At 35.2% G+C, this 13531-nt stretch overlaps 1 protein-coding gene across 1 annotated transcript; it reads left to right on the top strand.

The window, feature by feature from the left end:
* The first annotated feature begins 534 nt into the window (after nt 1-534).
* Nucleotides 535-5706, top strand: fscn2a (fascin actin-bundling protein 2a, retinal). Its single transcript, XM_053515044.1, has 5 exons — nt 535-1596; nt 4075-4231; nt 4795-4916; nt 5025-5192; nt 5349-5706. Exons 1-5 carry the CDS (start codon nt 777-779, stop codon nt 5552-5554), a joined length of 1473 nt encoding a protein of 490 aa, XP_053371019.1. The 5' UTR covers nt 535-776; the 3' UTR covers nt 5555-5706.
* Nucleotides 5707-13531: the final 7825 nt, after the last annotated feature.

Raw genomic sequence — 13531 nt, 5'->3', positions numbered from 1 at the left:
GCTTTGAAAAAAAAAAAACCCTACAGGCAGTCAAACCAGATGTAAATCGACGAAATTTACATACTAACAAACTTATAGGAGAAAAGCATGACTCATCCTTTATTTGTAACGAAACTCTTACCAAACGGACAAATTCACACACCCCACAAACACTTGTTCTACATAATAAATATCCGCCCAATGAAATCAGAGAGCAAATGGACAAAAAAAAGTCAGAAAAATGTTTCTCCTGAGAAATTATGTAATTGATTAGGATCCTGTCCCACTCACTCCCTGTCCCACCCATCAAATCTAACATGGGTGAGCAGCCTGTTAAAACAACCTGTCAGGGAAAACATGAATATGAAAAGTATAATCAAAAAGTGGCATAGTTGCATACAGTAGGAAATTTCTGCAAAAGAAGACTAAATAAATACAGACAAAGGGGTGGAGTCAAAGCTTTGCTGTGTGATGTCAGAAGCCTGAGGTGTGTTGTCCTGCTGAGACTAATCCAGGCTGATAAGAGAAACAAAGCAGGCACCTCTACAACTTGGGTAACAGTGGGTATAGCGAGACACCAAAGGCAAGAACATTATCAGCAACAACAAAACAAAACCCATTGCCGAATGACAGTAAGGAACAAGAAGGACAGAAGGAGTACATTCATCCACAGGATTATTTCAACCAAAGGAATTTGAAAAGGACTTAAATTTGCTTGTTGTAGCCTTAACAAGAAGCACCCAATTGCCCTTTTATTTTAATAACCCAAAAAAACAAACTGTAGTTATCTGGTCAAAATGTCCAATGGAATGAACAAATCTTTAAGGGTCCAATTTGGACTCATCAACTACGACAATCGCTACCTCACAGCGGAGACTTTTGGCTTCACAGTAAACGCATCTGGTACAACTATGAAGAAAAAACAACTCTGGAGCCTGGAGCAGTCTGAACAGGATGGCCAAGTGGTTTTCCTTCGCAGTCACCTTGGGCGCTACCTGTCCACAGATAAAGATGGCAAAGTATATTGTGAAACTGAAGTTCCAGACTCTAATTGTCGCTTTCTGATTATGGCTCAGGCAGATGGCCGTTGGGCGATACAGTCTGAACCTTATCAGAGATACTTTGGGGGCACTGAAGATTTCCTCACCTGCTTCGGCCAGACTATAGGAGAAACAGAGTTGTGGGCCGTCCACCTGGCCCTTCACCCACAGGTTAACCTGTTCAGCATAGCCCGCAAACGCTATGCACGCTTGTCTGATTCAGAGAGTGAGATTACTTTTGACAGTGACATCCCATGGGGAGTAGACTCCCTGATAACCCTGCTGTACAAGGAAGGAAAGTACAGTGTAAAAACCTGTGACAACCGCTTTCTAAGTAGCAATGGAAAGCTGGTAAATGATTTTGATCCTGAAACAGCTTTCACTTTGGATCTCACTACTGGTAAGCTGGCTTTCAAAGACAACAATGGAAAGTTCTTAGCCCCAGCAGGTCCTACGGGTACCTTGAAGTCTGGAAGAAGTACAAAGCCTATTAAAGATGAGCTTTTTGACCTGGAGGACAGCAATCCACAGGTGGTTTTCAAGGCAGTCAACAACAGATACCTATCTATTCGTCAAGGTAACCCCTATGCTTTAAGTATTACATATTTTATTATGTCCAATATACTTGGACCTTAGGAGACCCCTGCTGTGTATAATTAATTACCTAGGAAATTAGCTAGCTAAAGATTAAGTCTCAGGATTAACCTATCTAGATAGCATGCCAGTTTCAGATAGGAGGTTATTTTGTTGCATTAAACTTTGCAAAAACATGCAGACATTTGGAACAAACTAGCTTTTTTTTTAGACAAATATATATTAGTAGACCAAGTTCACAAAGGTCTGCTGTGCTATTTTGAATGATAAGCCAGCAACACTCATATTACTTTAATAACAGTAATGGGATAATGGACTAGAATTGTAACCCTTTAGGGCAAAATAAGCTTCTAAATGGCATTTTGTAGGATACCAGTGACTAAGAATGGAAAAGAAAGAGGTCAGTTTGAGGTTTGATGAATAAACAGAAAGGGGAAATAAGGATTCTTATTAGTTATCTCATTACATTTCTATATTTGATTAAGTTATGCTTAATTTGTGGAATTACTAAATGGTCAAAATATGTTCCAAGAAACATTTTATTGTACAGAATATTGGGCCATGCAGCACATAAAGCTATCATTTATACAGTCTAAACCAAGATATTTATAGTTCTTGTAGGAAGCATTAATTTGGCTATAAAATTCTCACTGGATAGACACTGTATATTTATATACAGTAGAAGGGTTCGAAAGGTTATCTTGATTCAGGGGGATGGCAGGCAGTAGAAACCGATCCAAGATGCAAAACTTTATCCAGGCATAATGTTTTCATACATTTGACAGGAACTACAGATGAAGAGCCAGATTGATTGCTTTTAATCTCTGTCATATTGCTGGAACAGCTCCAGCAGTAAGTGATATCAGTAACGTTGCATTATGCTTTGCATACAAGTATTAGTAGTATTAGTAATAGAACGATTACAATAAGTCTTTAATTGTGTTAGATAAAAGTGTTCAATAAGCAAAAATAGCACACATGACAACTAATGGTTGCCTCTTCAGAATCTATCTGCTCTCAACCAGTGGAAAAGGAAATACTGTACAGAATGTCATACTAAGAAAGTGAGAAAGCAATTTATATTTTCAAGAACTGCAAGTTAAGAAAAGGTTTTTAAAACCTTTAAACAGGTAAGAAGGGGTAAAGAACATTTCTTTACATTGTATTACGTTTACTTTAGCTCCCCACTGCTTCATGCTGGTTGGAGTAAGGCACATAAAGCACCTTAGTTGGCTCTTTATTGCACATTTGCATTGCACAAAGGATATATCTCCTGCAGCAAGAAAATGAACAAGTGGCGAGGATGGTGGAGGTGCAGGATTATTCTAGTAACAGGCTTACAGTAAGACTTAGTTAGTAATTCTTAGACCTGTCATGATGTGTGTTTATGTGCTGTCTTTTTTCTTATCTTAATGCATTTAAACATAAAGCATTTAGCATTAGCATTTGGCACATTGTTTATCAAAATAAAGAGTTTATAATTTTAGATTTATTTAGTAAAGTAATAAAGTAGTTTTGATAATGATTTTTCTATAAACAAAATGGTTAAAGACACAGGATATTTATTTATCACAGAGTAAAGGATTATTCTCCTATTACTATGGTTGCTAATAATGAAGAAGCCAGCAGTGGGCACAAATATACAGTAAGCTCATGCTACAGTAACTAGTCTGCTAGTCACAGTTTTCTCTGTCCTGGGTTAATAAATAAAAATCAGTTGCTTATTCATGCCATGAAATTCCCTGAAATCTAAAAATAAACATTACCACACTAGAAGGCTAGAAGGGTTATTGGCTTGCATCAAGCAAAGAAGCAGCTAAGGCTAGTTCTAGAATTACTGGAATTGGGTTGAGAACTATCAAACTAATTATTAATACCTGAATGTACAGTATAGTGGTAAAATGACTAGTTTGTTTAAAAAAAAACTCACAGGATTAGAACTAAACAGATTACACACTTGGCCATATGAGAACTATATGTTAATGAGGCTATTTGGAAAAAAAATGTATTAGGGAGCATAAACACCATTTGTCCAGATTTACCCTTAAGCAGAGCCATGGGTGCATCAGGGTGAGATGGAAAGTGCATGAAGTGATGCATCCATCTTACATAGTGCCCACTGTATACAGTAAGCCTCAGGAGGCAGTGTTATGATTTGTGGGTTGCTTAAATTGGTCTAAACCTAGCACTGTTATGTGGCAATGAAGTATTTCCTTCCCTGATGGCACAGGCATATTCCAGGATGCAAATTGTAGATGAGTGCTTCCTGAAGCATAAGAGATAATTTTCATACATGTGCACTTTAAAAAAAAAAAAATTTTAGGATGCTCTCAAATGCTCTAATTTTACTTTGCCTCCTGGGGCTTAACAAATTTAAAGGGTGACTATGGAAGAAGCCTTTTTTCCCCCAGTCATTTAAACCACTGAACACCTTCACAAATACATACTGTCCTTTTTCCAGGTGTCAGCATCTCAGCCAATCAGGATGAGGAAACAGATCTGGAGACATTTCAGATGGAAATTGACCAAGCAACAAAGAAATGCATGTTCAGAACTAATGCAGGGACTTATTGGACTCTCGTGGTTCATGCTGGCATCCATACCACAGCCACAGAAATGTAAGGCAACGTTTGTATGTTTTTAACCGTTTCTGAAATCTGGCTTCCAATACTGTACAGTACAGTATACACCGAAATATACAGTACTGAAATTAAAATATTACCTTGTTGTCATCTGTAAGGTTTTTTGTGTAAAAGAAACGAATATACCCATTATTGGTGTGTTGATTTACCCTTTTTGTATTAAATACTGTATTTGTATTCAAATGTCATATTTTTTGGGTAAATCAGCAGGAACTAAAAGAGCATTCCAAGATTACTCAATTCTTTACAGAGAAAATATGAGCCACACTTTCTTAAATATAATTTTTTCTAATATTACTATAGCAAATTACAAAAAAAAAGTGCTGTTTATAAGTGAAGACCGTATTATTAAACCTAATTTTCAGTGATTTGGTGAGATTATAACTATTCATACAACCATATAGTGGCAATATACCATGCCTAGACTCTATTTAAATTTCACTTTTCTCATTTTAATTTGAATGTATTTATTGAATCTTTACATTCATGTATAGTATATATGCTTAGAATTCATATGTTGCCTATTCACTCTCCAACAGTGATCCCAACACAATGTTTGACATTGAATGGTTTGAGGGAAGAGTGGCTCTAAAAGCCAATAATGGAAAATATGTCTGCAACAGAAAGAATGGACAGCTTGCTGCAGTCAGTGATACAATTGGTGAGTGTGTACAAGTAATAAGATAATATTTCATCAAATGCCTTTGTTGCTATCATGCTTTCAAAGCAGAACAAAGAATAAGCTTTCTCTCTTCTTGTGTGCCTTTAGGCACTGACGAGCAGTTCTTGATGAAGCTGATCAACCGTCCAATCTTAATCTTGCGAGGGGTGAACGGCTTCATTTGCCATCACAAGATCTCTAACACACTGGATGTCAACCGCTCCAATTATGACATCTTCTCATTGCTTTACAACGATGGTGCATACTACATAAAATGTAAGTTTATACATTAAATTTATGTATAGTGCTGTGTAGTCTCTTTAAATTTGGCAAACATTATACTATTTTGCAGACATTATACTATTTTGTAGACATTATACTATATGAATTTTTCTTCATCAGCTGTGTCCAACTGTTTGGATTCCTTTATAGGTGGAAGTGGACAGTTCTGGTATGTCACTAGCAGTGACTTGGTGTGTTCGGATGGTGAAGAGCCAGAGAACTTCTTTCTAGAGTTCCTGGAACCAGGGAAAATGGCCATAAAAAGCAAAAATAGCAAATATCTGCGTGCTGACCAAGGAGGCACTCTCAAATGCGATGTTACAACTATGGAAAGCTGCTGTCTCTGGGAGTACTGAGCCATTAAAGGATGCTTTAGCACCAGCAGAGCTGCACAGGCGGATGAATAAGTTAACTGATAACAAAAAAAAATCTCTTGTGTTAATGGTTGACTTATTTTATTCTTGTACAGTGGTACTTTAGCCTACAAATTTATTTCATTCTGGGGGCGAGTTTTTAAGGTGAAATTTCATACTGCAAAACGTTTCCAAAACTATTAAACGTATTTCCAAAACTATAATCATATTTTTGCATATATTCTTGCAAATCAAAATATTAAGAAAAGACATGTAAATTAAGTAAAATCTGAAATAAATAGACATTTAACCTCACCGGCTGCTTATCAGAACTGAAAGTGGTTCCATTTTCTTCTTGCTACCGCCCCTGCTAAGATTCTTGGGGCCCATGGTGCTACAGTACGTCGTCACTAAATCTTGCACAAAATGCAAAAAAAAAAAAAAAATGTAAACCTGCTTTGTTTGTCTTTCCACTGACACAAACAAGTTTTGAGTGGCTCCCGGACTTAGTTTGTTTTTATGCTTTGTATACCGAGAAAATTTTCTTGCAAAATTTCAATTCTTAAGGCATGGCGTTCGTATGCCAAGGTACCACTCTATCTCTTAAATATTGTCAAAGCATATGCTCAGGCTAATTCTGTAGTGCTGTCATTCTCTTTTTATTTTTTACTATTATACATTGTTATAGCTTAGCTTAACTAGCACCCGTTTTTTTTTTTTTTTATTGTTGTTTGAATGGGCATTTTCCTTTTACACTAACTTACCTTTTTTTTATTTATATATACATAAATTACTCGAAAAAAATTATATGGTACTCTAAAAGTGCCGTTGGTGTGTTCTATCAATATGTAGGACCTTAAACAGTTCTAGGACTTCTTTTTTGACCCTTCACTGCTTCAACGATCAGTAGATTTTGTTTTGGGTGGCAGTGAGTGTGTATTGACTTAGTAGTAGCATCTGAAAAAAAAACTGTATTTTGAATTTAATCTTTTGCATCTGCTTTATTAAATTTATAAATAAATTATATAATTATAAATTAATTCAATGAAATTGCCAATGTTACTTTCCAATGCTAAGTGGGGATAAATTAAATTAAGCTTAAGATAATTTCACATTCAGTGGTGCAATTAATAGATATATAATTTTTTAAATATAATATATATTTCTATTGCTGTGTAAAAATAAGAAGAACAAATTTGTAAATTAAAAACTTAATATACAAGCCTGTTAAATGGGTCAGTTGGTATGCGAATGGAAATGGATTGGACTTTGGTCTCATTCGTTTATGTAAGTAAAAAAAAAAAAAAAAGCAGCCTTCAGAATTAAAGATGCTTTCACCCCAGAAACATTGTCAGTGGAAAGATTTTTCATTCAGTGATGCCACAAATGTCAAAGATGTGTCCACGATTGACTCAGCAATAAAGGATTTGTGAGTCTTACCTGGAGTTCATTGTGAGTAGGAGAGCATTGTGGCTTGAGCCTTTGAAAGATGTTTTGTGATCGAGCACTGGTGAGGCCTTTGAAGGAGCTCTAATCATGCAGTGCAGATTGTTTGATGCTGATGAAAGGTGATGCAGCATATTTCAATTTGTCTTTGTGAGCATTTTGCAGGTTGCTATGTCCATGAATTTCATTATCATTACCTGATAAAGTTTAGCTGGCTTCATATCTTGCAACGCCACCAGCCATCCAACGGAGATGAAAGAAAGTGTTTTGTTTACTGTTAAAAAAAAAAAGTGTGCACAAACAAAATCATAGATATAAGATACTTATGTATAGCATTAGTTGATTTTACACCATTGGGAGAGGTGAGCATTTCTCTCACTGTGATCTTAAATGGGAGAAATACAGGCCTCCTTTTCCTGGCTCATACGGTTATTAATCTAAAATAGGGAGCTTTTCCCTTTTATGCATGAGGGAGAGAAGACAAAGGCTGGTAAAGTCTTTTTGATGGTTCACGAGAGTGATGTATACCAGTTGCTAAATTAGTACTATAATAAATGTGGCCCCACCATCTGTGGATGCGCAGTACCTAAAAAGGAAGGAAGAAAAGGAGGTTAGCAGGGTATGAATGGGAGCTTGGTCTCAGGAACAGGAGAGCCTGATCCTATCAGTTCTACTGCATCTGATACTGCATGACCTGTGCTAGTCCCCTATGACTGTATGAATTCCAGGCATCAGCAATTGTATAAGACAAGACAGCTGGTAGCTCAAGAGTGTCAAATGACTAGAAGATTGAGAATGCATTTGGGTTTTGCTTTAAACCTATTACCATGTTATTTAAAAGGGAAAAAAGAAAACAAGCTAGCTAAGGCTTGGCTGCTTTGCAACTGTCCCAACACTTGACTTTCAGCTTACATTTAACGAATTACACAACAGCTTAACTCACTAAAGCTTCTTTCAGACATGCATTCTGGTCCATAAAGCTAAAGGCACCTGAATGACTGATCGAGTCACATCCTTTTAAACATTGTGAGGTAAATCTTCTTAGATCTGACCTAGTAACGTTTCCAGATCAAGTCTGAACTGATCGGTTTAACAGATAGGTATGCACTTAAGGATAGGGAAAATATACTGTAGACTTTATATATAAATACAAAGGAGTATATATCGCTTTATCCTTTATACAGGGTCGCGGACAGACTAGAGCCTATCCTGGAGCCAGGTACACTCTGGATAGGGTGCCAGTCCATCGCAGGGCACACATACACACGCAATCACACACTCATTCATACACTATGGGAACACCAAGAAACTTGCATGTCTTTGAAATGTGTGGGAGCACTCTAAAAAGAAATGTTTAGATTTAACAAAAAAAATTAACGCAACGTTTTGCATTAGTCTTTTTGAGTTATGACAACTTCATTTGAAATTATTTTGAACCAACAAGCTTCTTTGCGTTGGGGGAATTAGCTTTTCCTCTTCAGTCAAAGATTATTTTAATTACCCCTTACTTATTAACTGTTAGACAAAAGGCAAGTTTTTAAGTTGATAACTTGTATAAATTATGTTGCTCCAAATGGCTTTACCATATTGTTTTAAAGCAATTTTATATGTTGTTTAACAAAATTTCAAATAGCAACCATTTAAAAAATTAAGTGACTCCAAATAGATTTTTTTTCAGGTTTCTTTTTATGTAGGGTTTTTTGGTTTTTGTTAATGTAGTAGATAAAAAAAAAGACATTAGTTTAACCATTATTTTTGTGCAATTAGCTTTTATTTTCAACTGCAGTTGAGTATGTGAACAAATTATATATAAATCTTGCACAAAATGCAAATAAAAAACTCAAAATTCAACTGGTCCTCATTAAGAATAACTAAGCATAATAAATTATGCTATCACAAAAAAGTTAGGCAAATCTCTATAAATATAACAGTCAAAAGCCAAGTAGCATGTCATAGAACATTCCAAAAGACTAAGCTCTGAATGACACCAGTCATTTCCAATGAGAGAGATAAATTTACAGTTTGCACTCACAGCACATTTTTTAAAACAATATTGACAAACTTAACAACACACTAATCTAATTAGATTGATAATGTCTATTGAATAACTATTGATGCAAAATATTAATTTCAGGTGGACACATACACCTCAGTGATACTGTCAGAATCACAATGCCAACATTTTACATACCCTTTAATGTTATGAAAAATACCACAAAACCCAGACAAATATTACCTTTAAATTGTATTACTAAAGTAACTAAAATACAAGCAAACTAAAATAAAAGTAACACTCTGCTTTTACTTCTTTGCTACTACAATTTGCCGACAGTGGAAGCACACAGCCATCTATGTGAATGAACAAAAGACTTTTAAAAACTGTGGCTGTGACTGAAATTAGTTAACATTATGTAGCCTACAGTCAAATGGTCAAATTAGCTAAACTTGAATAATATTTTTCCAAACAGCTCTCTTGCTGAGCAGATATCTCAATGAAACAAGTACAAATTCATTACTTTAGTAGAACTATTAGATGTAAATTGAAGTGTTACTCACCATGAAATTTTGTTTATATTGAGTTTGGTTAGCCCATAAGTCTGCTAACACACAATCTTACCACTGGAACACGTCCAGGCATATGGGGTAGGATATAACTTAAAAAAATTTACTTATTATGCCAACTTTTTAAAGTTAAGACAACTTAAATTTTGTTTTCAACCCATTAACAATTAAATTTGAGTTTAAATTACATGCAAAATTAAGTTAATATAATTACCAGCATTATTATTTGATCACAACTTATAAAAATAAAGTTTGCAACTTAGAAAGTTCATCTAAATTAATTAATTAGAATGTTTAACTTGCATCCATGTATTAAATCAAGTAGTGGTAAAAGGTCCTCTGAGTTAGTTTTTAGAGTGAGGAATCCAGAGTACCCAGAGGAAACCCATTAAGCATAAGGGAGAACATGCAAACTTCATGCACATAGACCCAAGGCCGGAATCAAACCCTTGACCGTGGAGGTCACTACACCACCGGTTGTCCATAAGTTGATTGATCAACAATTACTTCTGCCACAACATCTGCCCTGCTTTTCATGGGCACTTAACGTAACGTAATGTAACGTAACATAAAGTTCCCATAGCAAATTAAAATAATGAAACATATGCATTTGCAGCTATTTTTATTAATATGCTCCAACCCACAGACTATTCAGCTGAATGCTAGTATTAGAAGACAAGACTACTTTTATTATACTATTATAGACTACTAGTATAATTCACATTCAAGGCATTCTCTCAGCTGGACATATCTTTCTAGTGCACCTGGGTGGTGATGGCGCCGGTGCTTGGACACTAATGTCAACTAATCGTTGCAGCCCTAATTATATTGCGTGCAACTTGCCAAATATGAGGAAAGTATCGCATGGAAAAATTCGCAAACATACAGGTAATATATGTATGTTCACTATGTAACTTCCTCTAATCTCTGATCACCTCTCATCTCATGTTTCACAGTGTGCCAAACAGAGTGAGGGTTGCTTTGTTAGGAGAGTGTGTGCATGTAAAAGAGAAAGAAGAGAGAGAGAAAGAGAGAGCCAGCAAAAAACAACAACAACAACAACAACAACAGTCTTTCGCTTTAAAATGAGGCACAAGCAACAGCATATATTACCTGTATGTTTGTGAATTAATCCATACTATAGTTTCCACATATTTGGCAGGTTGAGCACAATACTAGTCATAGTCATACTAGTGCTGAACAGATCAAAAATAGAATAAAATATTTAATAAAACATGCATTGCATTTACAGACTGCAGACAAGTACCAGCTGGAGCATTAAAAGAGTGAGTAAGGGTAATGACAGTATTATTATCAAAAAAGCCAAATACATGTGAGTACTTACAGTAGCTTCAAGAATTGCCAGGGAGTTTAATCAAACACAAAAACAACAGCGATTTTTTTTTCACAAAAGCACTTAAAGGCTAACAACAACGATCGAGCGAGAATCATGTGTGCCCAAGAGAGAGAGGGGCCTTTTCTCTAGGAGGTAATGTTTTTACAAGTAAGTGTTGTAGACATCTGGTATGGGATTGGGAATGGATTGGACTGTGGTCTCATTAGTTTATGTATGTGAATAAATAGACTTGTTTTGGTTTATAGATCAACTAACTAATTGTGCAGACAGTTTCTTATGTTGAAGCGGTATGTTTTTATTTTTATTTACAGAAATGGCAAAATATGATCATCATGTAGGCCATTTTTTTTTGCACCATGTTTGATGTCCAGAGCTTACTGATATTTATGTGATGTATTATGCATCAGGATAAGAATTTGTACATGTTGGAGGCTGACTGTTTTGCATTTAATAAAGCTGAGCGGTTTATAAACATAAATATTAGTTTCAATCCAGAGAAATAAATCATTAAAATTTTGTTTAGTGTAATTTATTTATTTATTTATTTATTTAAGGAAATAAATGAGACTATTTAAAAAGTATAAATTATTATTATCAAGACTTTTCTATACAACAATTTATAATATCTTGATTTGACTCAACCCATCCTTATTTGGGTGATAACAGACAGCAGGGATTGATCTGCAGTTATATTGTGTGTTAGCAGGCTGGAAGCAATAAAACAGTTAATGTCTTTAAGTTAAAATTGAGTCCAGATTGTTATTTGAGACTCAGGTAGACTGTAGGAAAGACCAGTCCTGAACTATTAAGTGACTGCAGTCACAAGTCCTCAGGGAACAGCTTTGACCGATGCTACAGTAGGAGGAAAGGAGAGAGGAGAAGAGTAAGTTTACATGTGCCTTACAGCATGGAGAAATTATTATTTTTTTGCATATCCCAGTTAGGAATCTGGGGTCAGAGCACAGGGTCAGCCAGAAATAAAGTGCCCTTGGGGCAGATTGGGTTAAAAGCCTTGCTTAAAGGCTCAACAGTGGCAACTTGGCAGTACTGGGGCTTGAACACACAACCTTAATTTGATGGCAGAGGTGAGAGTTGCCCAATATACAGTATAAACATTGGGTCAGTCCCAACAGTCAGAGGGCAGACATACGGTACATACACAGCAATCACATTGTGCTACATAGTCAATGGTTTAAATAGAAAATGGTTTGTAAACACCCTTGCAACAAAGTTGGAGTGTATGAAATGATTGGTGGAGCCATAGTGCAGTTTGTCAATATATATATTTTCAATAAGCAAGTCAACACCATAAATATAGTGAAAAAAATGACTGAATATTGATATGAATACAAAGTACAGTAGTGTAGTTTAAAGGCCTAAATTCCAATCAAGCAGGTACCAATCAGGTACCTGCTTGATTGGAATAAAAACTAGCCATACTGAACACACAATGCACAAATAGCCTTTTTATTTTTACTATTTAAAAAAACTATATTTAATAAAAAGGCTTACACTGTAAAGTAAAATCACTGTCGTTGTTTTTATTTACATAGCAGTACATTTTTAAGATGTGCAACTTTCTGACACCTTTCTATTGTAATCTCTATTGACTCTGTGTTGGGAAATTATGCTTGGTATATAATTTTGGTTAAAAACATTGTCTGTATTTACCACATGTTTAACACATGATGATGTTTTACCTTTGACAGCAATATTTTAATAAGCAAATTCATTTATACAGTGCATATATTCTACCTGCACCCACATCTTTCCCATACAGTAGTTAATTCTCTTACAGAGCTTGGCATGCAATTGCTACTTTCACTACCTGCATTTTTAGATATACTGTACAACCTGCTGGGGGTATATGTTGGACATATTTTATTAAGCTGGAGAATAACATGATTTTTTAAACTCCTATTTGTCAGTATGCAAACAGCCACAAAAATGCTGAAGTTAGTGAACACTTAGTCAACTTAACTATAGCTCTCACTACAGAACTCAACATAACCTCTTCCAACAAATCTACACCTTGATTATCTATCAAACTCGATAATGATGAGTTGGTGGTGTGTAGGCAAATGAAAATGATAATTATGTTATTGCTGTCAGAAAAGAACTGTGTGTGACTGTAATGGCCAACTGATTATTTATTTTACTAAAATCTCTTCAGCTGCTGCTACTTATTGGACGTGTGCATTGCAGCCTATGTATAACAAATAAATGACATTACAGAAGCTTGGTATACCCAAAGAAATAAAGTCATAATCGAAAAAAAAAAAAGAAGATAAAAAATATATATATATATATTCATCCATATAAATAAAAGAAAAGTTTTGTTTGTAAAATTCGATAATATCTTTTTACGTTTCATACATCGGAGGACCAGAATCCAGTCTCATGTCCGTTCTGTATATTTGTCCAGACAAATTTTGTCACAGTATTACAAAAAAAATGTCTGGACAGAATGAAACTTTGGCAGTACTAAGATATCTGTCTAAAGTTAAACCTTTACTATAAGTGAAATGAAATATGTTGAGTAAAAGCAGTTTTATGAACAATTATGTGCCAGATTTAATAATCTATCAATAAGTTACTTGCTCAATGTAAACAAA

The sequence above is a fragment of the Clarias gariepinus genome, chromosome 16 (assembly GCF_024256425.1).
Source record: "Clarias gariepinus isolate MV-2021 ecotype Netherlands chromosome 16, CGAR_prim_01v2, whole genome shotgun sequence".
NCBI classification, from domain to species: domain Eukaryota; kingdom Metazoa; phylum Chordata; class Actinopteri; order Siluriformes; family Clariidae; genus Clarias; species Clarias gariepinus.
The sequence above is the reverse complement of the archived record's forward strand: the minus strand, read 5'-3'. Positions and strand labels throughout refer to the sequence as shown.

Coding starts and splice junctions, on each gene's coding strand:
- fscn2a (XM_053515044.1), top strand. CDS start 777: ATGTCCAATGGAATGAACAAATCTTTAAGGGTCCAATTTGGACTCATC. Junction 1,597..4,074: donor ATACCTATCTATTCGTCAAG/GTAACCCCTATG, acceptor TCCTTTTTCCAG/GTGTCAGCATCTCAGCCAAT. Junction 4,232..4,794: donor CATACCACAGCCACAGAAAT/GTAAGGCAACGT, acceptor ACTCTCCAACAG/TGATCCCAACACAATGTTTG.